The sequence below is a fragment of the Papilio xuthus genome, unplaced genomic scaffold (assembly GCF_000836235.2).
Source record: "Papilio xuthus unplaced genomic scaffold, Pxut_1.1 DF827679.1, whole genome shotgun sequence".
NCBI classification, from domain to species: domain Eukaryota; kingdom Metazoa; phylum Arthropoda; class Insecta; order Lepidoptera; family Papilionidae; genus Papilio; species Papilio xuthus.
The window spans coordinates 3713014-3739265 of NW_013530970.1; the positions used below are offsets into that span (position 1 = coordinate 3713014).

At 33.7% G+C, this 26252-nt stretch overlaps 2 protein-coding genes across 4 annotated transcripts in view; one reads left to right on the plus strand and one right to left on the minus strand.

Annotated features, from left to right (window-relative positions):
* Positions 1-1194: 1194 nt before the first annotated feature.
* On the minus strand, positions 1195-15014 carry Rph (Rabphilin). Its single transcript, XM_013312042.1, has 9 exons — positions 14804-15014; positions 7298-7440; positions 6874-7018; positions 5504-5681; positions 3727-3852; positions 2690-3035; positions 2445-2589; positions 2047-2280; positions 1195-1819 (listed from the first exon to the last, which is right to left on the minus strand). The coding sequence occupies exons 1-9, from the start codon at positions 14878-14880 to the stop codon at positions 1522-1524; spliced, it is 1692 nt and encodes a 563-aa protein (XP_013167496.1). The 5' UTR covers positions 14881-15014; the 3' UTR covers positions 1195-1521.
* A 774-nt stretch (positions 15015-15788) lies between these two features.
* Rilpl (Rab interacting lysosomal protein like) overlaps positions 15789-26252 on the plus strand; it is a 33194-nt gene continuing 22730 nt past the window's right edge. For all 3 annotated transcript variants that reach the window (XM_013312438.1, XM_013312436.1, XM_013312437.1), the window contains exons 1-3: positions 15789-16176; positions 20361-20478; positions 23401-23540. In XM_013312438.1, the coding sequence (XP_013167892.1) occupies positions 15877-16176; positions 20361-20478; positions 23401-23540 (558 nt within the window). In that variant the 5' untranslated portion in view covers positions 15789-15876. The remainder of the gene's footprint in view (positions 16177-20360; positions 20479-23400; positions 23541-26252) is intronic.

Here is a 26252-nt window from a genome sequence, read left to right on the forward strand (position 1 = left end):
GCATTTTCCCACGTTAAAAAAGTTACACCACTCCAACACTAGCTTTTTTTTAAATCACAGTATTATTACATTATTAAAAGTAATAAGACATACAGAATTATGTCATGGTCATGAGACAATGAAATGTGTATACCTCGCGCGTATCAAATTAATTCTTGTAAGGACAGGAGTCTCCCGGGGATTGAAGGTCAGACTACTAGAAGTAATCTTATTTGCAATTTCTCTCATGACAATGTATTTACGCGTACTAAATACTATTTAAAAATCTTACTTATATTATAAATGCTTTATAAAACGCTGTTAAAGTCGCGGGCGAACACTAGTTTTATACATAATCTTGTCGATGTTTTTGTAGCGTCAATAGTCTAATGGTAAAGGGTATGGATTTCTGATCATGTGGTCGAGGGTTTGAATGTCGCCATTCGACTATTGTAAACCATATCTTAGCACAAGAATGGAGCTTATTTGGAATGGTAAAAATAATAGTAAATTAACAAAAAATCGGCTAATATAAAAAAATATTGTCGATATAAAAAATTCTTCAACATTAGGATTGAAGTTTTAAACTTGATTGAAATCTTGTAGATAGGATATGTTTCCATTGTTTGACTAAACGTTAGTAGATATCTGTCGAAACATCCGTACTTATATCGTTGTTTCAATCTCTTAAAGAAGAGTTAAAGAGATGAGAATATGTTTTGGTACAAGCTTTAGAACGTTTTTAGAGAAGGAATAATCAGTACGAAATGATACAACGAAATTTAAAAATATTTTCATTTTGAATGGACAAAATATTTAAATATTTATATAAAGGATTCTGTTAACATTTGCTGCAATAACATATAAATACAACAAGGGTACAACAAAAATATATTTTTATATATAACGCTTATGTACTAGATCGACTTCCATGCTTCACATAATATTACTAAGAACAAAGTTAAAATAACTATGTATATTTATAGGAAAGATAACTTTTTTTTTAATATCGTATATTTTTTCTGTCCTACTTATTTAATATAAACATTTTGGCACACTACTTGGCAATACGTTATTAGAAAAATACTAAGTTATTTATTCGTATTTCGTTAAAAAATTTCTAACACATTTGTAACAAGAATGGCATATATATGTATATCTTTTTGTAACATTATAAAATAATTTCATAAGCTTGCTTTTAATCTATTCAAAAAACAAACATTAAAAAGGTATACATTTTAGTTTTTTTTTTAGTAAATATGATAGGTATAAATAATCAAAGCCCTAGAGCTATAAGAGAAGACAGAAAAACTACAGATTTATGGTATATTTCGTTCGCATTTAAAAAAAAATTATCGTCTTTATAAACTTTAAAAATATTGAATTAAACCTAAGTAGTTAATTTGTTTTAACACAAATTATTTGGCATTAAAAAACGTGTAATATGCTAGTAAAATATAGTTAAGAAATTTAGATTTTTTTTCTATAATATCCGATAATTTTAAAAAAATAATTTGTGCATAATATTGGCTATGATTTCGTTTATAAGTGTTGTGTATCAGTCAAAGCGTGCCATTGCTCGTGTCTATGGTCAGGGAACTTGATGCAATCCATCCAATGCTTCAACCGCCGACCTTTACTACTGGCACCTAACACAAGACTTCCCAGAAAGTCATTCGGCTTTCCATAGTCTTTGTCCCAAAACGTCAACGTCAAATTTTGGCGCGAAAGTTCCGTCGGTCGCGTCTCGAAAAGAAACTCCTCATTCCAAACTGGATTTAAATTACGCCATTTTATTGACGTCTTGTGCTTTTTGTGGTACGGATCAGGATCGAGATGTCTGGAAAGAATATTATATTGGCTACGAAGAACTTAATCCTATAAACTGAACTGCTTACTTAAAGAATGCTAGTAATTAAGTCATAGTAATGAAACAACTAAAAGAAATTGCTATTTCGAATATACGCGAATGAATCTGATGATATCAACTTTACCACTAAATTTTAGTCAGAGGATTATAGGAATAGTTCTTAACTATTATCAAAGCAAGATTTTCTTATTACTTACAATTTGACGAAAGGATCCGAATACCCATTGCTGTCTTGTGGCGGTAGTTCAGCAGCTCGACAGATTGTGACGACAAGGGCACGTTTCTTGGTATTGTAGCAAAGCGCTAAGAGCACCCTAGGCCCTGTCGGTTCGTTGCCACTGGCTCCGGACAAGGCTAGTCGGAGTTGGGTAGGTGCTTTAACGCAGTCTCTTAGGGATACTGTAGCGGATCCCATTTCATCGCAACCATACCTGGAAGATGTGTCTTGATATTTATTTTTATCAACATTATTGAAATATTATTATTAACGGTAATCAAAAACTAAAGTGGAGAAAATACTTTCATGTGTCAGATAAACTTATTCGTAATATGGAAATTAGGATAATGATTGATAAAAAATTGTCATGTTTCGTACCTATCATCATCAAATAAAACAATTTCCAGTGACTTCGCTGCCAGATCAGATTCGGTGATGCCGAAAAAGTGTACGGTTTCATTGAATTCTGGATTCTTTGTTTTATGTACAGTTTTTGTCCGGAGTCTGTTCGAATATGTGCCTTCTGCAAAGAACATAATTTTAAATACTTAATTTTCAGCAGGCTAGGTTACTCTGAAGTCTGAAACTCGCACTATTAATTCCATTTTATTCCATATACGTACCTCTTGGTAAAATTTCCAATCTGCAGAATGGATCAGACAATCCTGTCATATCCATTCCGATAAGCCCTCTTGCTCTTAATACTGTCACGGCTAGTGATGAAGTGGCGTTATCATAAGCTAGTTTAATTTCCAAAGTACCAAAACCAGAGTCAGGTATCGTGGGTTTCTCCGGTTGTGGTTTTGGGACCTCTTTTCTTATACTGCGAAGGCTGTAGGCGCTTCCCTTGCTGCCGGTGCGTTTAAGCCCAGCTATGGAGCGTTGGGTTATGCTTTCAGTTCTATGTAAACTGAGGCCACTAACTCCATGAGTTAATATATCCGTTTCACTCCATTCATGGTGGGCATCCTTTGAGTGTTAAAGAAAAAAACATTATAAAAAATGCGAGTTATATTTTTTTTGGTAGAGTTCGATTTTTAAAACTAAAGTGGCTGATACTTTTGTCTTACTCGACTGTTAGTAAAAGTCATTTTAAATATCAAACGATAAAAAATATAACATTGGCTGCCAGAATCATATGAAAACCTAACAAAAGGGCTGACCTGTAGACATCATGACGCATTTGATGTGTGCCCGTCGCGTCATTGCGTCACGCGTGCGTCATCCCAACAAAATGATATAGAGCAAATAATCAGAGAGCCTAGAGACAGATTCTCCCATTTTATGAGTACAAATTTACATCTTTATACATTTTCCGCGTTATGCTTTTATTATCCGTCTTGCAATCATAGATTTTACTGAACGGAAATCGAATAAAGCGTAAGGCTTGCATTGAGCGACACTCAATGATGCTTGATGGCTTAAGCAGTCCCTTAGTGTAGGTTTGCTGTACCTAAGTACTAAGGAACTCCTTGACGACCTAACGACTTTGAGAGTGGTATTTGGAAACAATAACCTCCTTCTTACCCTTTTTTGAAAGTTATTTTCACTTAGATTATTTTTTATTCTTAATTACGACTCGTACATTAAGTATGTTGAAACTAAATTATCCCAAATACTACAACTACTAAATAAGTAGATTTATTCTATCAAAACTTACTTGAGAGGATATAGATTTTCGACTGTCTGTATTACTCGGTTGTCTTGAAAATGATGGTGCGTGTATACTGAGAGGCGATCCTGGTTCAGAGTCTGTCTTGCATTCGTTACTGCTATTACCTGCCTCCTAGAACAAAAAAGCGTGTTGACAAACAGACGGACGGACAAAAAAATGATTCTATAAGGTTCCGTTTTTTCTTTCGAGGTACGGTACCCTAAAATTATTCTAACGATGGCTATCCATAATAGAGATGTGACACAAAAACTTATTACCACTCTCTCAATTTAGATGTATTCACCGATGCCAATTTTTTAATAATTTTCTGGTAGAGATACTTTGGTTATTAAAGTATCAGAAATCAGAATGTATCCAATAAATTGAAGGGAATCACTAAATTAGTTTTGAAAGTTCCTAACATATAGAAAATAAACTGAAGAAGGTTCGTAATGATGTTATCGAACGTGGAAATTACGGCCCTACGCTAAGTTTACGAGGAGTTATTAACTAAATTATAAGTTTCGTGCTCTCGATAACTTTCTAACTGTATCATTTTGATATTGTTTACTTATTATGGAACGATATGACTCGATTTATCATCCGATTGATACATTTATAGTTCGAGTAGGAGCTCGATTTGTGGGTCAACTTATCGAGCGACTTATACTTCGATGGCTGTAGACTTCGATTAGTAGTTAAACTAAAGACTCGACTGTTTAATATCCTCTCGAATGTCCGTTTAGTAAATTGGCTTAAATTAATGGTTTATAGAAAACTAGCTGTGCCCGCGACTTCGTTCGCGTGGTTGTCGGAATCACTATCGCACGTATTTTTTGAGTAACTTAAACCGTTTATGCAACGCGCGCAACGAAAGTCCTCAAATGTGAATAATTTTCCCCGTTTTTACCACAAAGTTTGCCTAAAGCCTTCCTCTATAAATGGACTATCCAACAAAAAAAGAATTTTTCAAATCGGACCAGTAGTTCTTGAGATTAGCGCGTTTAAACAAAAAAAACTAACTCTTCCGCTTTATAATATTAGTATAGATGTAATTGATTGATACGATGACGTCACGATGGAAAGAAATTTTTGACTGTACGAGTACATTCTTAATGCATTTGTGAGTTGTATATTATTGCGAAGCTGGATAGGATTAGTATTATAGTATAAGTTGAGTTTTTACTGTCTAAAACTTGTATAAAACATACTGTAATTACTTTCATTCTTCATGAAAAAACAGACACAACAAGGTTTTGAATAACTCTATCGTCAGTGGAATATGAACTATAGGAAGTTAATGACAAATCGAGTGCAAGGTCTGAAGGAAAGCTGTGGGCGGAAATTGAATTGCGAATGCCTCTTTGTTACGTTGCTCGACGATGCGCTTTTCATAAAGTATTGTTTAGATATATTTCCTGTTCGTATAAGAATATTTACTTATTTAAATTCCTCTTAAAGATTTTCATTTGATATAGAACTTCTTTAAAGGGTGAGGACTAACTAAATTGACGACGCCGAATGTAGACCACCTATGTCCTTTCTCAGGCTCTTGAGTTCCAACTTTCATTGTAATTTTGTCGTGAAAGCGCAACAGACAAACAGGCAGACAGAATTACTTTCATATATATATTATTACTAGCTGATGCCCGCGACTACGTCCGCGTTGAATTAAAAAGAAGTTACTGTATGTCAATTTTCATCGAGATTCGTTCAGCCGTTATGGAGATACCCTGAAACTAATTTCCATTCGTATTTATAGTATAATATAAGTAAGGATTACCTGTCTAACTTGCAAAGACCTCGCCAGTTCGGTATCGTTATACCGGCCTGTGACCTTCCGTTCTGGCAGGATATATTTGGGCAATGACTTGTAGAACCAGGCGCCTGACTTCTTCCACATCTCTCTGGTCTCTGCGCACAAGTTGCACATGTACTGCTCTCTGGAGTATATCGGGGATCTGTATATTAGAAAAGAAATAATAGGAACAAACTATTATACATACATATGAAAGATAATTGTAGTCAACCAATTCGCATACTAAACTGGCGAATAAGTCTTAATTAGGCCTATTTTATGGTTGGGTTTAGGGTAGGGTAGGGACATGTAAGGAACGATTAGGAAAAAACTAATTAATAACCTCAATTTTGATTTTCGCATAAAATTTGCGTGGTCTAACATGCAAAACGAAATTAAAACAAATACTTCTTCATCCGACCACTATGCCCCAAAGGGGATGGAGCCTACCCTAAATGAAGGGTGACTAGGCCATAGTCAACCATGCTGGCCCAGGGCAGGTTGACTTCACACATATCTTTGAAAGTTTTGTATTAAAACAAGTATTTACATTTAGTTATTAATAATAGTCACTTAACCCTTTAATATTGATTAATAAGAAATCTTTACTAAGGGTCTGCTTAAGTAACAATTACTCAAATATGGCAGTACAACAATGTTTGTAGTACATACTGCATTGTTACAAACAAGAATGTTGTAAGAATGTAACTCGACATTCCAATATGTGAAGCATTTCCAATATCACATATAATTTTGGTCGTGGAATATCTTGCAATCTGAAATAGTTGCCTACGTAATAATTTAATATTACTTTGATTTGAATTCAGATTTAGTTGATTTTATCACTGTCTAGTCCTCCATAATATGGTCTTGAGTGATTATAAAAATGTAATAAGTAGTAATCACTGCCTGATCGGAATTATAAAAGACAACATAAAAAAGGAATTAGGGAATTTGTAGCCTAATGTTCTTCCAGAATTTGTTCTAAATCGATGCCAAATTTCAGCGAGATCCGTGGAACCGTTCTGGAAATACCTTTTAACAAACATTCATCTATCCAATCCATCTAAATTTTCGCATTTATTGTATACTTTATTCTATACTTGTAAGAAGTACGATAGTATATAGATAGTAAGAAGAGTACGTATTCTTAAGACAGATAAAAAATGTTGTTCTCGGGCATTCCAAGAATAACACTGACTAGAACTTATAAGAAATATAAAAGCAATGAAAGAAATATTCAAGCTTGAGTTATGTTACAAACTTCCAGCACAGAAATGTATCAATGTTTATGTAATACAAACTATAGCAAGTAAGTCTCCACCGTTCATTTGGTTTAATATTGCTTTATTTACCTATGTGGGGGCGTATCTATAACACATTTGGGACAGGCAGAGTTGCGGCAAATGGAACAGGTCCTGAGAGGTGCCAGCAGCCGAGATGTCTCGCCGCAGAGAAGACACGCGCGGGGAGCCGGCCCCTGAGCTGATCTACGCATTCCTGTGTCAGAATAAAATTATAAAAAAATATAAAGAAAATATACATAATACATCGATGACATTGGAAAGATGACGTCTCTAAGTCAAAACACAACTCTGAAAAAACATGATCACATCAAAATGCACGAAGAACAGATGACCAAGCCAGAAAAGTTCTGAAGCCTGAAGATTAACTGTTCAAGATTACATTTGTGTACTCTCTGTAGGAACCAACCTAACCTTAACCTAACCACGGATCGAAACAGCCAGTATTCTTTACTGTAGTAGTTTATGGTGTTACCTTCAAGCCTGGCTACTAGTCGGCCTACGCGGCGCGCTTCCAGCTCGTCCAACTGTTCTGCGCGGCGCACCACAGCGGCCACTGCCTCGCGCTCCGCCGCAGACAACGGCTCGCCACGCGCCGTGCACCATCCCGTGCGAAGCCTGATTACACACATGCTTATACTATAGTTCCATACAGACTTTATGAGGGCTTTAAACTTTGCACTAGACAATGCGTGTAATTAAAATAATTTAAGCTAGCGGCGGAAGGTAAAGCCAAGTCTTTAGTAAGCTAACCACGAACTACTATAAAGTATGAAATTTGTTACACCATGTTAAATAAGAACTGCTAAGAGTTGATTCTCTTAAGAGATCTCTAACCGTTGGTTTTTGAAACAAAAATCTCTGTCATAAACCTAGTGTCGTTCCTGTCATTATTTTTGACAAAGCACAGATTTGAACGGGGATTTTGGTCTCGGAATTCCACGGTAGGTGTGATTGTAAAGTGAGGAGTAAAATTCGTGACTGCAACTAAAAATGACACCTTACATATATGTTTAGGCAAGAATGTAAAGATTTTTCTATTCTTACTCGTATCAAAGTTATTTTAATTAAAATTAGAAGTAATTACTTCAAGCGAACATTAAAGTGGAATTTAAGTAATGATTATTTAAATCCTGAAAGCCGACGTAAAACGTGTTCTGCATATGAGAACATGGCTTTAACTCGCTTTAACGGATAACAGATAAAGCTTCGTGAATTTTAATAGAACTGTCAAATTACAAATAAGTATTAAGTCTTCAGTAAAACAATCTTAAGAGTTTTTTTTAATGCGTTTTAAGAATCAGTCTAGAATATAACCAATCAATATCGTTACTTAACACGTACGGATTTTTTTTTATATTACACATGATATAAAAAAAAATCCGTTTGATAAAAAAATAAAAAAAAAAGTTTGTCACAACAAACAAGCAAGCGGTCACCTGGATTCGCATAAATAGTGAAGCGAGCCTACTAGTACTACCCATAGACATCCGCAATTGCAGATGGGTTGCCCATCTTAAATCGACGGAGGAGCGGTCGCACAGAATGAGGGTGTTTCAGATTTCCATGTGTCCCCTCCACCGTCAAATCCACTTCCGCTTCCTATCTTTTCCATATAAGAAAAGGGTGGGACGCGAAAAATTGAGACCAGTATATTTTCTTTTCTTAATTCTATTTAAAACTGCTTAATTAACTATACTTTAACTTTTTAGTTTATTACCTATAATTTTGGATTCCTAAAACTGATAAGCATACATGTTTCCGTCATTTGTTTTAAAACAATCTTACATTTTGTTTTGTTATTTTTATGCGAGGATTTGCAATTCCGTACACCACGATTACATTGATAAGTAATATTTTGTTAGCGCTGCATTTTATCTTTATCAGAAGATACGATATGTTACAATCAATACGCTTACTCGCATGCTCCTATAAATATGACAGATATTTTTATAGATGCTTGCTACAAGCACGTGCAGTGATCGATTTTTAGTAAACTTTGATTACTTTCATAATATTTGCAACACCGTCATCTCTACGTATTTATATCATATACAAATCAAACGTTATGTTTGCTCTGCAGCTACACTCATACAAAATCATATTGGTATTTTTTTACAGTAAGTGTTAGTTTATTCAAACTTTCGTGAGTCATTATATATAACATATAAACGATTAAAACACTCACGTATGTTCGTCCGGTGTGGGAGGGATCGACGGGCCACGTCCACCAAATATTACCAGTTCCACTCACACTAATCAAGGGCCTACTTTTTTAACAGTGGTAGAGCCCGCTTAAACATCTTCGCACGAATTGGCCCGGCTCGCTCGGTGAAATACCACGACCACACAGATGACAGGCGTGAAGTGGAAACTATTCCGCGTTTCGTCTGATGAGTGTGCGTCCCGGAGGCTTAATTTAATCCTCTTTCCCATCCCACCCTTTTTCTTATAAGGAAAGGATGGTAAGTGGAAGTGGATTTTCCGGATGCATGGGAAGGGAAAATATTTTCTTTCCGTGCATCCCCTCCTCCGTCGATTAAAGGTAGGCAACGCATATGCAATTGCGTATGTCTATGGGGAACGGTCACTTCGCTATTTCAGCGATTGTTGGTGGTCGCTCGCTCGTTTGCCACCTTGTGAAAAAAAGGGCCCCCGGTGGGCTCGGTACTAGTTTAGTTAGTGTTTAATATTATATCTATAGTCAAACATGTATATCTCACAATGTGAGAGAGGCTCTACTATCGCGGTTAGTTCTGTCAGAAAATACCATAGGCATAGAAAATAATATAAAAAGGACATGTCTACGAGTCCATGTGACACTTTTTTGACATTGACAGAGGGGCGCTAGTGAGCTGTCATAATTTTGTTTGCCTTTCCCACCGGGTCAGATAATATTGACGGTCTGTTTGACAACTTTCTTTTTAATTAACAGAAATTGATGGAAATGGATAGTAGATTTGGCTTGATTTGATTGTAAGAGATTTATATATAGAATAATAGAAATTACTCAATACAAATTATTGTTATATAAGTAAAAAGGTCACATATATTGAAATACATAATTAAATATACATTAGTTGGGCGTACATTTATGTGAAAGCTAAGTACATAATAAATACATATATACAATCACACACCATTAGATTCTATTAGCCATTCAATTAAGCGACTAGCCAGTTAATTAAACACTACGACCGGTTAATCTTAAACGTAACCTTATCCGCGTGCAAAATAATAATTTCTAAATATATCAAAAAGTGTATTCAGCAATGACATTAGGAGTCTGGATAATATCCTGATTCTCAAAAAAAAATAGGATTACATAACAACTAGCTGTCGCCCGCGACTCTATCCACGCGCAATTAAAAAACTTTATTAGTATGTGTTCTTCCAGGCTAAGCCTATGGCTTCTATCTATGCCAATTTTCATCGAGATCCATGCAGCCATTCTGGAGATACCTTTAAACAAACATCCATCCATCTAAACATTAAAAGATAAGTAAGTATATTTATAGTTCCAAGAATTTCATTATCTCAGCTGTAGATGGCTTATATGAAGAATTGAGTTCACAAAGGAAGTAATGATGTTTGAATTCTTTATTGCTTCATATATTTCGAGATCAATCTCATTGTACCGTCATTTATCGGGATAACGAACAATGCTCGTCACTTTATATGTAACTTTATACTCGCGTATGGGAGTGATAAATCCCTTCCGAGAAACAATTTCAAGGTCACGCGAGTGGTTCGTTGGGTACTTTGAAAATTGATTAAAATTACATACATATTTTTTTCATAATCATTTCTTTCTGTACTTTACATCTTCTGTTTTAACTACGATTGAAAAAATAATTAATTATATTTTAAATTTAAAGTGAAAAATTTACAAATATGTGAAAGTAATATTTAGAAATAGTACTTTTCCGATATGTTATACTGAATTTGAATGTTTTAACATTTGTAGATGTAATGAGATCTTATTCACGACTATTTCAACTAATAGTTTAATAATGCCAACATGACAACTAAAAGTTAGTATCTGAGACTAAAATCTTTGTATAAATCATATCGTCATCTCTGTCATTATCTTTGACAATATTGTGATAACAATTTGTTTCATAAAGACCCACACCACGGTGTAAGAACAAAAAAGTGCATAAAAATATATCCTTACTGTACTATTAAAAACAAGTAACAGCAATATCGTAAAATTAATATCGCGAAAGCTTTTGTACAAAGCTGTTCGCTCGGGAGCTTTACGCGACGGATTGAAGGCAATTTTAATTACTTTACATGTTGAACACGGTCGTAAAAAAACAAAACTTTGGAATATTTCATTTCAACATAATAATTTTTTTTTAGAAACACACTCGGGATGTTAAAAAGGAATATTCTATTGAAATTTGTTAAGTGGAACTAAATGCTGTCAAGTACAGGTATCAAGCAAGTTTATCTGGGCCGGTATGAGAGGCTATCGCGGTTAGTTTTGTTAGAAAATATGTAAAACCGATACAGGTACAAAAATTACGTTAAGAAAAAACATGACGTTAATTATAGTACGACATGGTTATAGTTTGCCTTATGCCCACCGGGTCAGAAAAACTTTGTACTATAAATGTTAGCTTTTAGTATATAAAAATCGCATTGTAATGGTCTGAAATTTATAATTTGATTGCATTGAGTAAAAAAATAACATTTAATCCTTTCAATATTACAACACAATAGCAAAAATATCAGTTAATTTTAATTAACTTAAACAATCATATGTATAGAAAATGATGATAATAAAATGTTGTATTTGTTACTAGCTGTCGCCCGCGTGGATATATAAAAAAACCAAAAAAAAAAATGAATAAATATTATCCTATGTCCGTCTCCTGGCTCTAAGCTACCTCTTCACTAATTTTCAACCATATCGGTAAACCCGTTCTTGAGTTATAAATAGTGTAACTAACACGACTTTCTTTCATATATATAAGATTAATAATTACGTACATTTTAATCACATTTCTAATCTATATGTTAGTAAAGTTCTTATTTCACATAAACAATCTAAAAAAAACTAACCATTTTTTTCAAATTCAAAATAGTTTTCGTACATGTTTTAGCAGTGAAAACATGTGTTAAGTGTTACGCTTTAAAACGAATTCCATTTTATCAATGAATCCTTATGTAAAGTTATAAAACAGCCATCTTTCAAGTGATAAAGCTTATAAAACCTTCATATTCGACTTTCAACGCTATAAATAATCTTTTTAACGATTTTTCTTTGATATTAAAAATTTTACTGGAATTTTATCGTTATTAGATATATCAGTATGAAGGAAGATTGTTTTTAGGGTCGGTGTTACCAACTTAAATACGACCATATGAGGGAATCGAACACACCCTAAATTCAAATGATTTTAAGTGTCAGAATAATTGTTACATCCAAGAGCCTAATCGTTAAGGGTACGGTCTGATCACGTGGTCGATGATTCAAATCCTAGCAATCGAATATTGTCGGGTCAGTTGAACCATGTAGAAATTTCTCTCATTTTCTTCTGAAAAGCTTAGGAAAACAATATTCACTTAACATATACACACTCATCAGACGAAATGCGGAATTGCTTCCACTTGACGCCTGTATTCTGTGTGGTCGTGGTATTTCACCGGGCGAGCCGGGCCAATACGTGCGAAGATGTTAAAGCGGGCTCTACCACTGTTAATTGTTTATAAAAGCTTGTATTGGCAATGTCAATCGACAATATATATTTTTTGGATATTGGCCCACCCACTGATAACATGCATAAAAACCATCAACTAACTGTAGCATGCTGAGCTGATTACACTTTTAAAATGAAAGTTTTATTCATGCTCAAAGTTGAGATAAGTAATTATATCTTTTATTTTCTGCATAAAATGGCAATAGAACTTTTTCTTTACTGATTTAAACATGATAATAAATTTTATTCGAGCACCATGTGTCATAATATGTCTGTAAGTTGTTGAATTAATATTTCTTTTATAGACCTACAAAGTTATATGGCCCGGTGGGCATAAGTCAAACTAAATTATGACAGCCCAGTATCGCCACTCAATCAATGATAAAAAGTGTCAGAAGTCAATACTGTCTTGTTATTTCTTGTATATCTTTTCTATGCGTATGAAGAGGCTGTATGGCTTAGTTCCTTTGCCTGCTCTATCGAGCGAATAATAAAAATAACAACTATGAGTATGAAGGTTTTACATGTTTTTGACAGCAGTGCCTCTTTTATTGGGCCAGACAAACTGCGATATGTAACAAATACAAGTGCTTCGACCCACAGTTATATTATGTTACATGTAATGACGTCAGAATTATTATAGGAATTCTGTTAAGTCATCGATTACGCATCAAACTACATATTACGAAGTATCAATAAAGTGGGAGGAAGCTTCCGCTTTTTGATTGCGATGGAAAGTGACAGATAGATAATAAATTGAGCTTGTTTTTATAATATATACATATTACTTTATCTATAAGAAATATAAGTAATTGTTACTTTATTATTTGTCCTCAAAAAATGTTTTGCATTTATTATTATTTTTCTTATCATTACATTAATTTACATATGGAACGTAGAAAGAGATCATTTTTACAATTCCTTATAAAACATGAAATAAAACCTGATATTCCTAATATTATAAATGCAAATGTTTGGATGTATGGAAGGATGTTTGCTAGAATGTATCTATAGAACGGCTCAACCGGTCTTGATGAAATTTGTTTTAACATAGTTTCGAAAAACAAATAGAATAATTAACTTTTTTAATTCCGAGCGGCCAGAGTCGCGGAGAAAAGCTGGCACTTAATAAAATTATTTGGTACTGTAATTGCCAATACCATATATAATAATTTATGAGTATAACAGTCCCTTAGGGTTGATAAAGCATGAGTAATCTAGATTAATAAACAACAATAAAAACTCGATTAAAATGGTACCAACAGATTATGGTATTTCAATCGTGGTAAGAACGTTAAATATACAAATAGCAATAAGTTTATTTTTGGTCTTGAATATAAATTGGTATCACATCGAGTTGGAGTTTTAATGAAAAACGTACCGAAGCGGGAAGCGGACGTACGCGATGAGATAAGGGAGTACCGAGCAAGGGCACGCCATCTAATATCACCAATACAACCTTGCCGGTTATTTATAGAAAGAACAACTTTATTTACCTTTTTTCACTACAAGAACATTTCTTTAAGCCTGAAAATTACGTTAGTAAGGAAAATGGAGAATCAAAAGCATATATGGGCATAATGGTCATATAAACGAGAAGGAAATTAGAATAAATTTCAATGGCTATAAAAGTAAAGGACAAAAGAATGTATTACTGGATTGTGTGAAAGAGAATATGTTTGGCTTTGGTAGCAAATGTATGAAACTGGAATACAGTGCCGACTTCATGTAGTCAAAAAGCCAAGAAAATTATTAACATTCAATAGACTTTATTCAAACGTAACGAATGATTTTCAGTGTTTTTTTAGCATTTATATTTCATCCAAATCGTTATAGCTTTAGCTATTACACTGAAATACGTAAATGTTTCATATATAGTTCACAAAAGGCCAGTATGTAATGTCTTATTAATCAGCTTTAGGTCTACATAATTAGGCCGGTTAGATTGGGCCTTATCAAAGAGAACCACCACACTGTTGAAGCTATATCATGTTTGCATTTATCTCGAAATGAGACGATTCTATTTTATTATTTTCGAGATTTTTCCTTATATAGAGGGTATATGAATAAAACTCGATTTTTCCATTTTAACAAATAACAACTATTAACAAAAAAAAAACTTAAAATAAAAAGCCAAATTCAATGCGAATTTTTGTACAAATAATTACGAAAAATACGAAACAAAACTGCAATCTGAAAGATATCAAAACAAAACAAAAACAAACATATTGGCAAAACTTTTATAATTTTCTAATAACAATTTTTATACTCACTTTGCTCGCAAAGAAAGCTGTCTATCGTTAGGGCACACATATTTATTCACTTTACTTTGATAGTTCATTGCACACATTAAAATTTATTTATTTTTACTTCATACGGCACAGGAATTAAATTACCGCGCGTTCCCGCCTGTTGATTCCGTCCAACTGTTGCTTCGAGCGTGGCCACTTCTAATGATCGATATTAAAACAACGCTCTTCAAAATAGCTCTATGTAACAAAATATTTAGTTCTATTAAGTTTTTTTTCATACCAAATCAGTGTAATTTATATTTAAAAAGGGTTTATTTATGTATTTCTTTGTTGATAAAGGATGATCAATCTAATAATTGAATAGACATCATCTTCATACAGATACGTTGATAGTCATAAAAAATAACATCAAGACATTAAAATGTACACTGAAAAATATGTAAATTATGTTAATTTAAAAATCATAAGCCATTTTAATTGTTTAAATAATAAAAAGGACGAATTTAATTAATAATATTTTGTAATGGCAATCATATCTAGTAGCTGGTAACATTATGTCGTTTAGGGTTGTTCGTCTTGTCGCGTAACGTTTACTTCGATATGAATCATGTTTTATTAACTACTTAACTTAATAAGATTAATGCAGTTTATAACGTATGATTCAATTTTGTTGTAATTCAATTTGGTTTAAGCAAATCATAAGAAAATATATAAAACCTATTTTTAAAAAAATATGTCAGTCGACCTTGTTTCTTTCGTGTAAAACGATTCGTTCTTTATCAACAGTTATTTTAGATGTTTTCCATACTAAAAACAACACGTTTTTGATAAAAATCAGTGTATAATTGACTGTTTAAAATTGACAAGAACCATGTTAGAATCGTTAGACTGACTTTAGTTTGTACTAACGTAACCACATAACATAATAGCAGTTATTTCTCTGGTAACACTGCTTATGTTATCGCAAGACATCACTAGTGTCACAATCATGACAGTTAAACTTTTCAGTAATAATGGCGCACTTGCGAAAGGTGCATACATTCCTGTAACTTAAGTTTGTATATTGTGGTGAAGTGAAAAACAAAGTTGTTTTAATGCCGTACCGCAGGCGCTTTTCGACCAAGATGACGGATTATGACGACGATATCACTGTCGTCGATGTTTATGATCTGGCATCTGATATCGGGAAAGAATGTGAAATAATTATCGAGAAATACGGCCCTGATGCTGTAACAGCGTTGTTGCCGAAAGTTATTAATGCTCTTGAACTGCTAGAAAATTTGGCGGTGCGAAACGAAAAAGAAAATCAGGCGTTACTCGAACTTACAGCTAAGATTTCACAGTTAGAGAATGATAAGATAGAAAAGGCTGAATACAGGCAACGCTTCGAGAAGGTAAGTTAGAGAGGTCATTGCTTTATAGAATTATTTGTACTGGAGTTGTAAACGCATGAAATATTAGTTTCGACATTAGTGAACTCATTGGCGATACTTGCAACAGCGTTATATCGACCAGTGCATATTGCACGACATTGATAGCATCGCGTTTGCTATTAATGTTTTGCACTACTACGTATTTGTTGCTTTTAACGTTTATCGTACCAGTATTGTCTGTTTAAAGCATTACTTTTCTTATACTAAAATTGACAATCTTTTACCATGTATTTCTGTAGGTATGAAATGAAACGGCTCCATAGTCTTAATACTATAATTGGATTGACTTTATCCTGCATGCATGACTTATATTGCATTACAAATATACATATAGATAGATATATAATTGATTCAGTGTTTTATTACTTTATTACATACTTTAAATTACTAAAAGTAATAAAGAATTTTTTGCAACATAATTTTTGTTGTAACCGAGAAATGTTTTTTAAGAGATATATTTTTTATCTTCTTTATAACATTATTGTGAGTTTATTATGCTAAAATGCTGATACACATACATAGTTATCTCTGTCTTTTATCAAGAGGAGGTAAAGGATGACAATATTTTTGTACAGTCATCTCGGTGTTGGAAACTCATGGTTAGGGTAAATGCCACAATTAAAACTATGCAGATAATAATATTACAAGTTAAATGTTTCAAATTCAACCCTAAATTTTATTATGTACAATAGTAAAAAGAATATTAGCAATATGAATTAGATTTTATTTTTCATTTAATCTTACTAATAATATAAATGTGTAAGTTTGGATGTTTGTTAGAAGGTATCTTGTAATATAACCAGTCCAATAAAAAAATCGCAGCTCATATCACCTACAATATGTTAGCAACCCTTTTTTTACAACTGACAATAAGAACATATTTTTGGTGTATGAATCCTATTCCGAATGCTTTGTGCGCCCAATATTATAGTAAGGTATTTATTCATATATACAAAGTCAATATACAAAGTTCAAGACATAATAAGCGTCAATAGCCTGATGGTTAAGGGTACGGATTTCCGATCACGAGGTCGGTGGTTTGAATCCCGCCATTCGACTATTGTCGTAAACCATATCCTAGCACAAGGCTAGAGCTTAGTTGGAATGGTAAAAGAAATATTAGTAAATTTACAAAAAAATCTGCTAATATTTTTTAATAAAAAAAAAAAAACTGAAATATTAAATGGAAATCTAATAGACGAACACTCCAACAATTTGAAGTCAATTTAAGTCAATTTTTCACTTTAGACATGAATAAATGCAGCTCAGATCTCTATTTTGTATGTACAGTATGAAGATGTTTGAGTGCAAGTATTCTTCTAATTGCATCATCTCAGTGGTACTCAAACTGAATAATTTTTAAAAAGCAATTGTCATAAACTATTTTTTTTAAATTATACAATTCTTTATCTGTGATGATTATGAGGAATCAAAATTAAAAAGTTAACTAGTAAATTAATAAATTATGTTTATTTATTTCACTGTTGGGAAGTTACACTATCCCCAGGTGACATAGCTTATATTTGTTACTAGATTTTTTTTTAATTCCGCTCTAAATATAAAACTCAGAAGTCGCGGGTTATTGCTTGTATCAGTTTTTGAAATATTGTAAAGCAGTCTCAAAAAGTCTCCCTCTCACTGGAGATGTATCTATTAGTCACAATGAAACACTGGTTATATCTTGGTGCGAGTCAACTTAAATTAAATGCGATCCGCAAGTCGATAAATATACTAAATAAATTGATACCGCGATCTAACAATATGTTCCGCCATCTATTGACATAATATAATAAACTAAATTGTCATAACATTTGATAAATATACTGCCCTATTTGCTACTGTTTTTATGTTACAATTACATAAGATAATTTATACCAAAAAGTGTACTTTGTTTATTTAGTTTGAGAACCACTTATCAAAATGTCGAGAATGCAAGATGTTTAAGTACGTGTTACTATCTTTTTATATCCGCACGTCGTTGATTATTCTCGCAAATCATACTTTATTGCAACTTATGATGTAAGAAAGTTGTTCTGTTGAAGTCTAAAATTATTTAGTGATGATACCATAATCAAAGGAACACAGCAGTAATACAGTACAGGCGAACCTGGATAAGCGAGAGCAAGAGATAAGCAGCCATCTGGATTCGCGGAAATAGCAAAACGACCGATGCCCCTAGACTAGTTTCCGCTACACGAATGTCAAATGGGTCCCATGCTTCGTCATATCTACTTTCCTAATTCAGAAGAATAAATTAGGTCTCCGACACGACACTCATCAGACGAAACGCGGAATAGCGCGCTGTTTATAATGTAGTCCTCTTTCCCTTCCCACCCTTTTTCTTAAGGAAAGCATGGGAAGTGGAAGTGGACTTTCCGGATGAGAGGTTGCATGGGAAGGTAAGATATATTCTTTCTGTGCATCCTCACCTCCATCGATTAAAAGAAGAAAACGCATATGCAATTGCGTATGTCCATGGGCAACGGTCACTTCGCTATTTCAGCGATTTCAGGTGGCCGCTCGCTCGTTTACCGCATTTTTGGGTTGGGTTAAGTAGAGGTTAACAGGTTCTTCAACTTTATTAATTATTAAAATAAAACACGCTCATCTTAAAAGAGATTTTTGTTTCGATTTAAATAAACCTTGTCTTTTAAATAACTAAGTTGATAATATTACCCCTAAAAAGAATCCTTTAAGGCATTTGATATCTATATTGGTGGTAAGCAGATTTCTTATTTAAAAAGAGATATTTTCATCTTACGTTAAAGAAAAATTTTGTAGTTCAACCTGTTCATAATTGTGAAGAAATTCAAAGATATGTGGTTAAGACTAGCCTTCAGTGCGGTCCTAGCCCTGCGCTGAGTTCAATGAGTTGACGACATATGACTCATTATCTTAAAAAAAAAAACAAATGAGTTGCGTAAGGTTGGATCCTAGATTAATTAAAAACATATTACGGTATATCACGAGTTGCTAGTGCGAGTTATTATACCATTAAAACTAACTTATTAAAATTATTACTTATAAATATTGAGAAATGTTTGTAACAAACTCTGTCTTTTGCAATACATTCTTGACTTATGTAAATGTATTTGGGTATGTAATTATGAAAAAAAGCGATAGGTCAGTGCCCGCGCTCTGGCATTTTAATGTCGGCCTTAGTTTTAATATTACTACCGTATGTGTGATTCATAAAGAAAGAATATATTTTACATGAATGGCTTGCCTTTATGCACTTCTCTACAATGTTTAAACTATGTAAAACATTTATCTTATGGTGCAATTTTTTTAATAAGAGATGAAAGTGTTTTGCTTAATATTGCTTGTCTTCTACATTCAAATATAAAGTTGTTGGGTCTTTTCATGTTTGGTGAATGAATTGCTGCATCGTACCACCAAGAACTCGTAAAATCAGTCTAGATAAAGTGCATTCGCTCCGAAGTCATTCTATAACGAATTTCAAAAATGTATGGAACTGACGGGCAACAATCACGTGACTTATCGAAAGTTGTAGTCAGTTTCATACATTTTTGATGTTTGTTATGGAATCGCTTCGTAGCGAATGCACTTTGTATAGCCCCTAAGGCTACATTATTATGTAATATTCATTGTAAATTTTGCTTGTCAAAATACTTCTATGAATTTTTTTTTATCGATTATTATCTTTGAAAAGACAGAGACAATATTAATATGTTTTATTTTAAATGTTTCAGCAAAGAAATATTGTAGGAGTAAAAACGGCAGTTTAAATATCTAATAATTTATTTTCATTTACTCTTCTACATAGAATTTAATATGTAAATAACTGCAATGATTTATTCACATAGTTAATTTACGTATACATTTACATATGCGATTGGTTATTATTCCCGCCACAAAGTAAATGCTTGCTTGAGCGATTCTTGTTACATGATATTTTATTAGAAGCCATAGTGTTAACTTAGTCTTACCGTGGGTTTCTAAGACCAAAATAGACAAAGATAACGACAGGGAGGACTATATGTTTTATACATAGCATTTGTTCTCAGAATTCAACGATTAATCTTTTATTTTCATTCCGCTATTCAATTTGATTTCAGTAGCTTAAGTTTATTTTTAATTTTATACGTTTATTTTGTTTTTTTAAAATAATCTTTTTGTATCAGGAAATAGAAGCTATTGAGGAGCAATGGCGGACAGAATCAGCGGACCTGGTGACCGCCGTGGCACGTCTGCAAGACGAGAACAAACGACTCAGGCGGACAATAAACGCGCCTGCGGATGGTAAGTACATCTTATAATACTATTATAATAATGTAGCTGTCGACCTTGACTCCAACCGCGCGGAATTAAAAAAAAAATAATAAGTAGCCTATGTGTTCTTCCAGACTATGTTCTACATCTGTGCCAAATTTCACCTACTTCCAGGCAGCTTTTCTGGAGATACCTTCAAATAAACATTCATCCATCCATCCGAACATTCGCACTTATAATATTAGTTTATCTGTTGTTTTAGTATTTGGATGTATGGCAGGATGTTTGTTAGAAGGTATCTCCAGAACGGTTGCAAGGAAACTCACTGAAATTTGGCATAGATGCAGAATGTAGCCTTGAAGAACACATAGGATACTAATTAAGTTTTTTAATTCCGCTCCGACATAGTCGTGGGCGATAGCTAGTTATTCTATAAGACTTATGCCATTGATTCATCCTACCATTGGGCGTGGTATTGAAAAACATAGTGGTAGTCTTTGTTCCTAAGACTGATAGCAAGATTTTATACGATGGAAGAATTTGATGAAAGAAAAGCAGGATTTACTCAGGGTGATGAAGATTCAATGTGTTATTATCATCTTCTTCATTAGTTTGCATCACTAATTTTCAATTTCAACCTATAATTAACCTTATCATTGTAATTTGACACTTAATTAACAATCTGAGCACGATTATTAGCACCTGTTTAATTAAATATTATTTTAATGTTGTTGAATGTTGCGATGTTTGTACTATATTTTTTATTCCTTTAATTTATATAAACCCACACTGGGCCAGCGTGATTTATTATGGCCTAGTCATCTCTATCTTTCTTCTGGCTGTAAGCTCAGAGCCCCTCTCTTGGGGATATGAATTGACTTCGATAAATTATCAATTGCAATCAACGAAGCTAATTATTTACACTTAAATTGATGCAGTTTTTCTCTTCCTAGTGTTAAGAAAAAATCCGACAATGTGCCGGTGTACCAGCACAACACTAGCCTTACTAAAATGTCGACATCTATGCCCCCTCACTATTCATTCTTACACTTGCCTTTGCAATGTAAGCGCGCCTGTAACTAATAAAATGTCTAAAACTAGTATACTTTGGATGTGATAAAAATCTAATATATTGTCGATTTTTGAATTTCTGTAAAGCTTTATCAGTCTTGTCAGATTATTATTATCTAAGACATAAAAACTACGATAGCTGTTAACTTCAATTGTTCTGATTTGTTTGTGTAATGCAATTTAGTGTTGCAAAGATGCAGCAAGAAATTATTGGTAGGCTAGTCGTGGTAAACATAGAAAGTCATCGTATTCGCTTTATCTGTATTTGCAATAAGCACCACGTCGTTGTTTCAAAGTTCAGAGTTTCAAAGATGCGCATAAGGCTGGGACTCCACCGGAGCGGAGACGAGACGAGCGGAGATGAGATGTTTTTTAAACGACCAATAGAATTGTGTTATTGACACATCGCCTCTCCGCTCAGCTTCAGTGGAGATCGCAGTGCGGAGATGTGTAATATTTGTATGTGAGCACAACACACACATCTCCGCTTTGAGTCCCCCGAGCTAAAAAAAACGTCTCTTCTCGCACAGCACACCGCACACATCTTTGCTTTGGTGGAGTCCCGGCCTAAGGCTGGAAAAGGAATATTATTTTTTTAATTCATAAAATTTTATGTATGTTATATACGAATACTAGAAAGTTAAAGTAAGCCGTTTAAACAAACAGGTTATTATATTATATTAGGAACCAGGCAATTCAAAGAAGGGAAAAATCATAATGTAACACATTCCTAATATTCTCACATATAAATGTTGTCGATAGATTCGATAAAAACTAAATTTATCATCGGAGTAAAGTAATCAGACTTCATAAAAAGTTTGAATTGGAAAAAAATCCTCCCTAAACAGTTCGTGTTTCTAAGTAGAAGGTTTCATAGAGGTCAAGTTACGTTTACTTACGGACCGTACATCAGAGTCATTTGAGAAGATAATGCTAGCAAAATGGCGGATCCATTTTCTAGATAAAGTGTAATGGACCATTTCCACTGATCTGGCACAATTTTTATTCAGTCTGGCTGTCCAACATAAGTGAGTTATGAGTTTTAGAGCGAAAATATGTCACGAAATGTGTAATATCATTGTATGAGTTTCTTTTAGATATAAATATGATAACCATGATAGGATTTATTGGATAAGATGAATGTATGGATGGATGTTGTTAGAAGGTGTAGCATTCGTTGCGTTATATTTGGCTCGTTCACGTACCGACACGTGTTGCCGGCTCAAAGGTCTGACATCGACTGACCCCCCCTCTCTCCGGCATGTACTTATGGCGTGTACGCTCGAGACAAACAACACTACGTTTATGCATACACTACAGAAGGTATATCAAGAAGGGCTGTATAGATCTTGATGAAATTTGGCTCAGATGTAGAACACAGTCTGGTAGAACTCATTGGCTATTGATTAGCTATAGAGTCGCGGCGGCAGCTAGTTACTTATATAACCAACGTGTGTTATTAAAACGATTTTGTGTTTGTAAAATATAGGACACAGAGTAATTGAATTAGGTTTTGTTAGGTCACGTAACTGGGCACGGTACAAGTTTCAAATGTCTAGATTGTTATCATAACTAATTGGTGTGGTTCGAGAGAAATTGCCTAATTTCAGCACACATTTCACGAAATGGTTTGGTTACGAAATTGTTTAGGAAAATTGAAATTTTTATAATTTCCTTACCAGGCATTAAAAATTGAGTACAACACTTTTGTGATTAGTTTGTGTTCTTTTCTTTTAAGAATGTCCACAGCAAAGATTTTAATCCTATTGGTTGGAAACTAGAGTTGTGCTAAGACTGCACCAAATGTAATCGGTGACTCTTATCCTTTCCGGTTATGGAAGTATTGCGTGGTTATTTGTTTAATGTAATAATTTTCCATAGGTACCAGTGCACCTCCGTCTCCAGCCCGAGAACATGACCAGGAGGTACTGTCCCGGTTGAGCAGCACGGCAGAGAAGCAACGCGCAACGCTGCGCCATCAAGAGGTGCAGCTGCAGGAGAAGCAGCAGCTCATTGAAAGTGTAAGTATATATCACGGCACCAAACATATAGGCCAAGTCTTAAGTAGATGGTTGTGCGAATCTGTAGTACCTAGTAGACACGTCTTTCATTTTTAGAGGCCAGGTTTGGTTAAAACTTCGCAATTGAGTTTAAGGCATTAGTTCTTAAATTATTTAAATTTTCCTGAGACATTAGCGTAAACTAATGTATTAACGGCTATACACTTACGTATTTGTACGGTGTTGGCACCGACTAGTTTTGAGTCCATCGCGATGCTTCTTCATCAGGGTGAGTGGGACGTTTATTTATTAGTGTTAGGTCTTGTAATTCAATTACCTCTTCCATGCTAAGTTAGTGTGTCGTTCCCCCGTTTTCAACGCGTGGATGTCGCAGAGAAAGGAAGCTTTAATCTTAAAGTAGGTTGATGTTTAAATCTTATGCTGTACACTGAAGACGTGTTCAATTGTAAAGCATTAGCTTGATATAAGTGTGTACATTAAGATCGCAATTCAATTCTAATTCATTCAAATATAGCAAATGTATTTATAAAATAACAAAATAATTTCTATTACAGTGTGATAAGGTCTTAAATTGAATAATATGTTTTCTTATTTCACTTTCGTTAGTATCGCTACGAATAAATGGATTCTATGTACTCGTGCAAATAACTGTTCGCGTGCGTTTAACAGCGTTGTTTCGTTCGCTTCGTACTAAATGAACTTGAACGCAATAAGGTTTTTTTGTTCACTATTTGTTTTATAACTGTTAAGAAATAAAGAGTAGTTAGTTATACAGATATTAAATACGGCTACTGGACATAACCAATCTTACTTCTTACTAATATTATAAATGCGAATGTTTGGATTGATGGATGTTTGTTTGAAGTTATCTCCAGAAAGGTCGAACGGATTGAAATTTGGCATACATATAGAACATAGTCTGAAAGAACATTCACGCTACTAATTGTTTTTTTTTTAAATTCTACGCGGACGGATTCGCGGGCGGTCGCTAGTATATTATAAATGTGAATGTCTAGATGGATGGATGTTGGACAGTATCAAAACGAATCAACGGACCTCGATTAAATTAAGTATAGTTATAGAATATAGTCTGGAAGAATACAAGTTACTTATTATTTTTTCTTGAAATTTGGCGCGGACGGAGTCGTGGGCGTAACAAATATTTGGTAATGTTGTTATGGTAATATTGATGAAGATTCACAAACATGTTAAATTGTATAGAATAAATGAACATTTTAACTATTTCTGTCTAGTCTTAATATAACTTTGTATATTTAAACATAGTTTAAGGGTACTAACCTTTTCGACGAGAAATATGTCCCGAGAAGTTACAGCGAATTAAAGAAAGTCTTGATGAATTTCACTCTTGCATATAAATTGTTAAGATGACCAACATACTTACATTTTGATCTGAGCTTTTTAAAACATATTGTCAAAATATTTCATCACTACAAATTATAATTTACCACGACTCTCTCAATGCGAAATCAATGAAAACCTTAATAAGTAGCCTATGTGTTTTTCCAGATTAGGTTCTACATCTATGCCAAATTTCAGCAACATTCATGCATCCGTTCTGAAGACACCTCCTAAAAAACATCCATCCATCAATACAAACATTATAATTTTAGGAAGAATACAAATGGTAAAGGTCATTAGACTTGTTACGTGACCAAGATCCTATCTTAGCATCTACGAATTTCCTAAAACGAGTACGTTTACGTCAGTTTACAATATAAATTAAATCATTGTAGTACAATTTTGCACGATGAATATTATGCGTAAGTAAAAAAAAATACGCGATAAACATGTGCATTCAACCAACGCTCTCAAGCGACTGTCGAACTTCTATACAACAGAAAGACTACAAACTAGTCGGTCATGAGCTCATGAGTCGATGCTCTTAGCGATGCGATGTCGGACGATGTCCCCTTATACGTCACGTGACCGCCTCAATTGTTGGATGACACGATTAAAAAACCCTACAATGGAAACAGGTCTTTAGTTTAAACAAGGTTTCATTGTAATAATAATGCTTAAGTAAATTATTGGAAGAGAGAGACTCGTATTTGAACAATTGCAGTAAATTTCTGGATTTAAAATTGACCACTCACATAATTCATCGAGAGTTTTAGTAATAATCCAAATGTTAAAGCCTTAGAGAGTTTTTAGGAACAATCCAAATGAGAGAATAATATTTAATTTTGTATGTTTTTGTTTTTACATGGATATAAATGTAATTTTAAATTGTAAAAAATGGCTTATGGTCTTACTCAATACCTTTAACCATATTATGGTCTATTACAATCTATATAAACGTTTTCCTCTATTTTGTAATATTATCTTTTCATCTGGAAGTTTCCAAATCATTCAAAGACTTCTTCGTCACCAGTTGTTCAAAATAAAGTAAGATTTTCATAGTGTACCGTAATGAACTTGAGAAAATGTCGTGGCTACTGGGAATTGTTACCTGCTACGAAACTTGCTAATTAGTCTGCCTAATTAAATCCAGCTGAGAGTTGTTTTCTTGTTGGCAAAAGGATTTGGTTGTTGAGTTTGAACTTTTTAGTCTTATTATCCTGAGGATAGAAATTTTGGTTAATAAAATCTCGTAGCGTGTGAAGAGCAAAATTGTTATTAGTTTTTAAAGATTCAAGAACAAAATATTACAGTTTTTGTGGCCCCTTTGTGTGTGCATAATGATTATTGAAT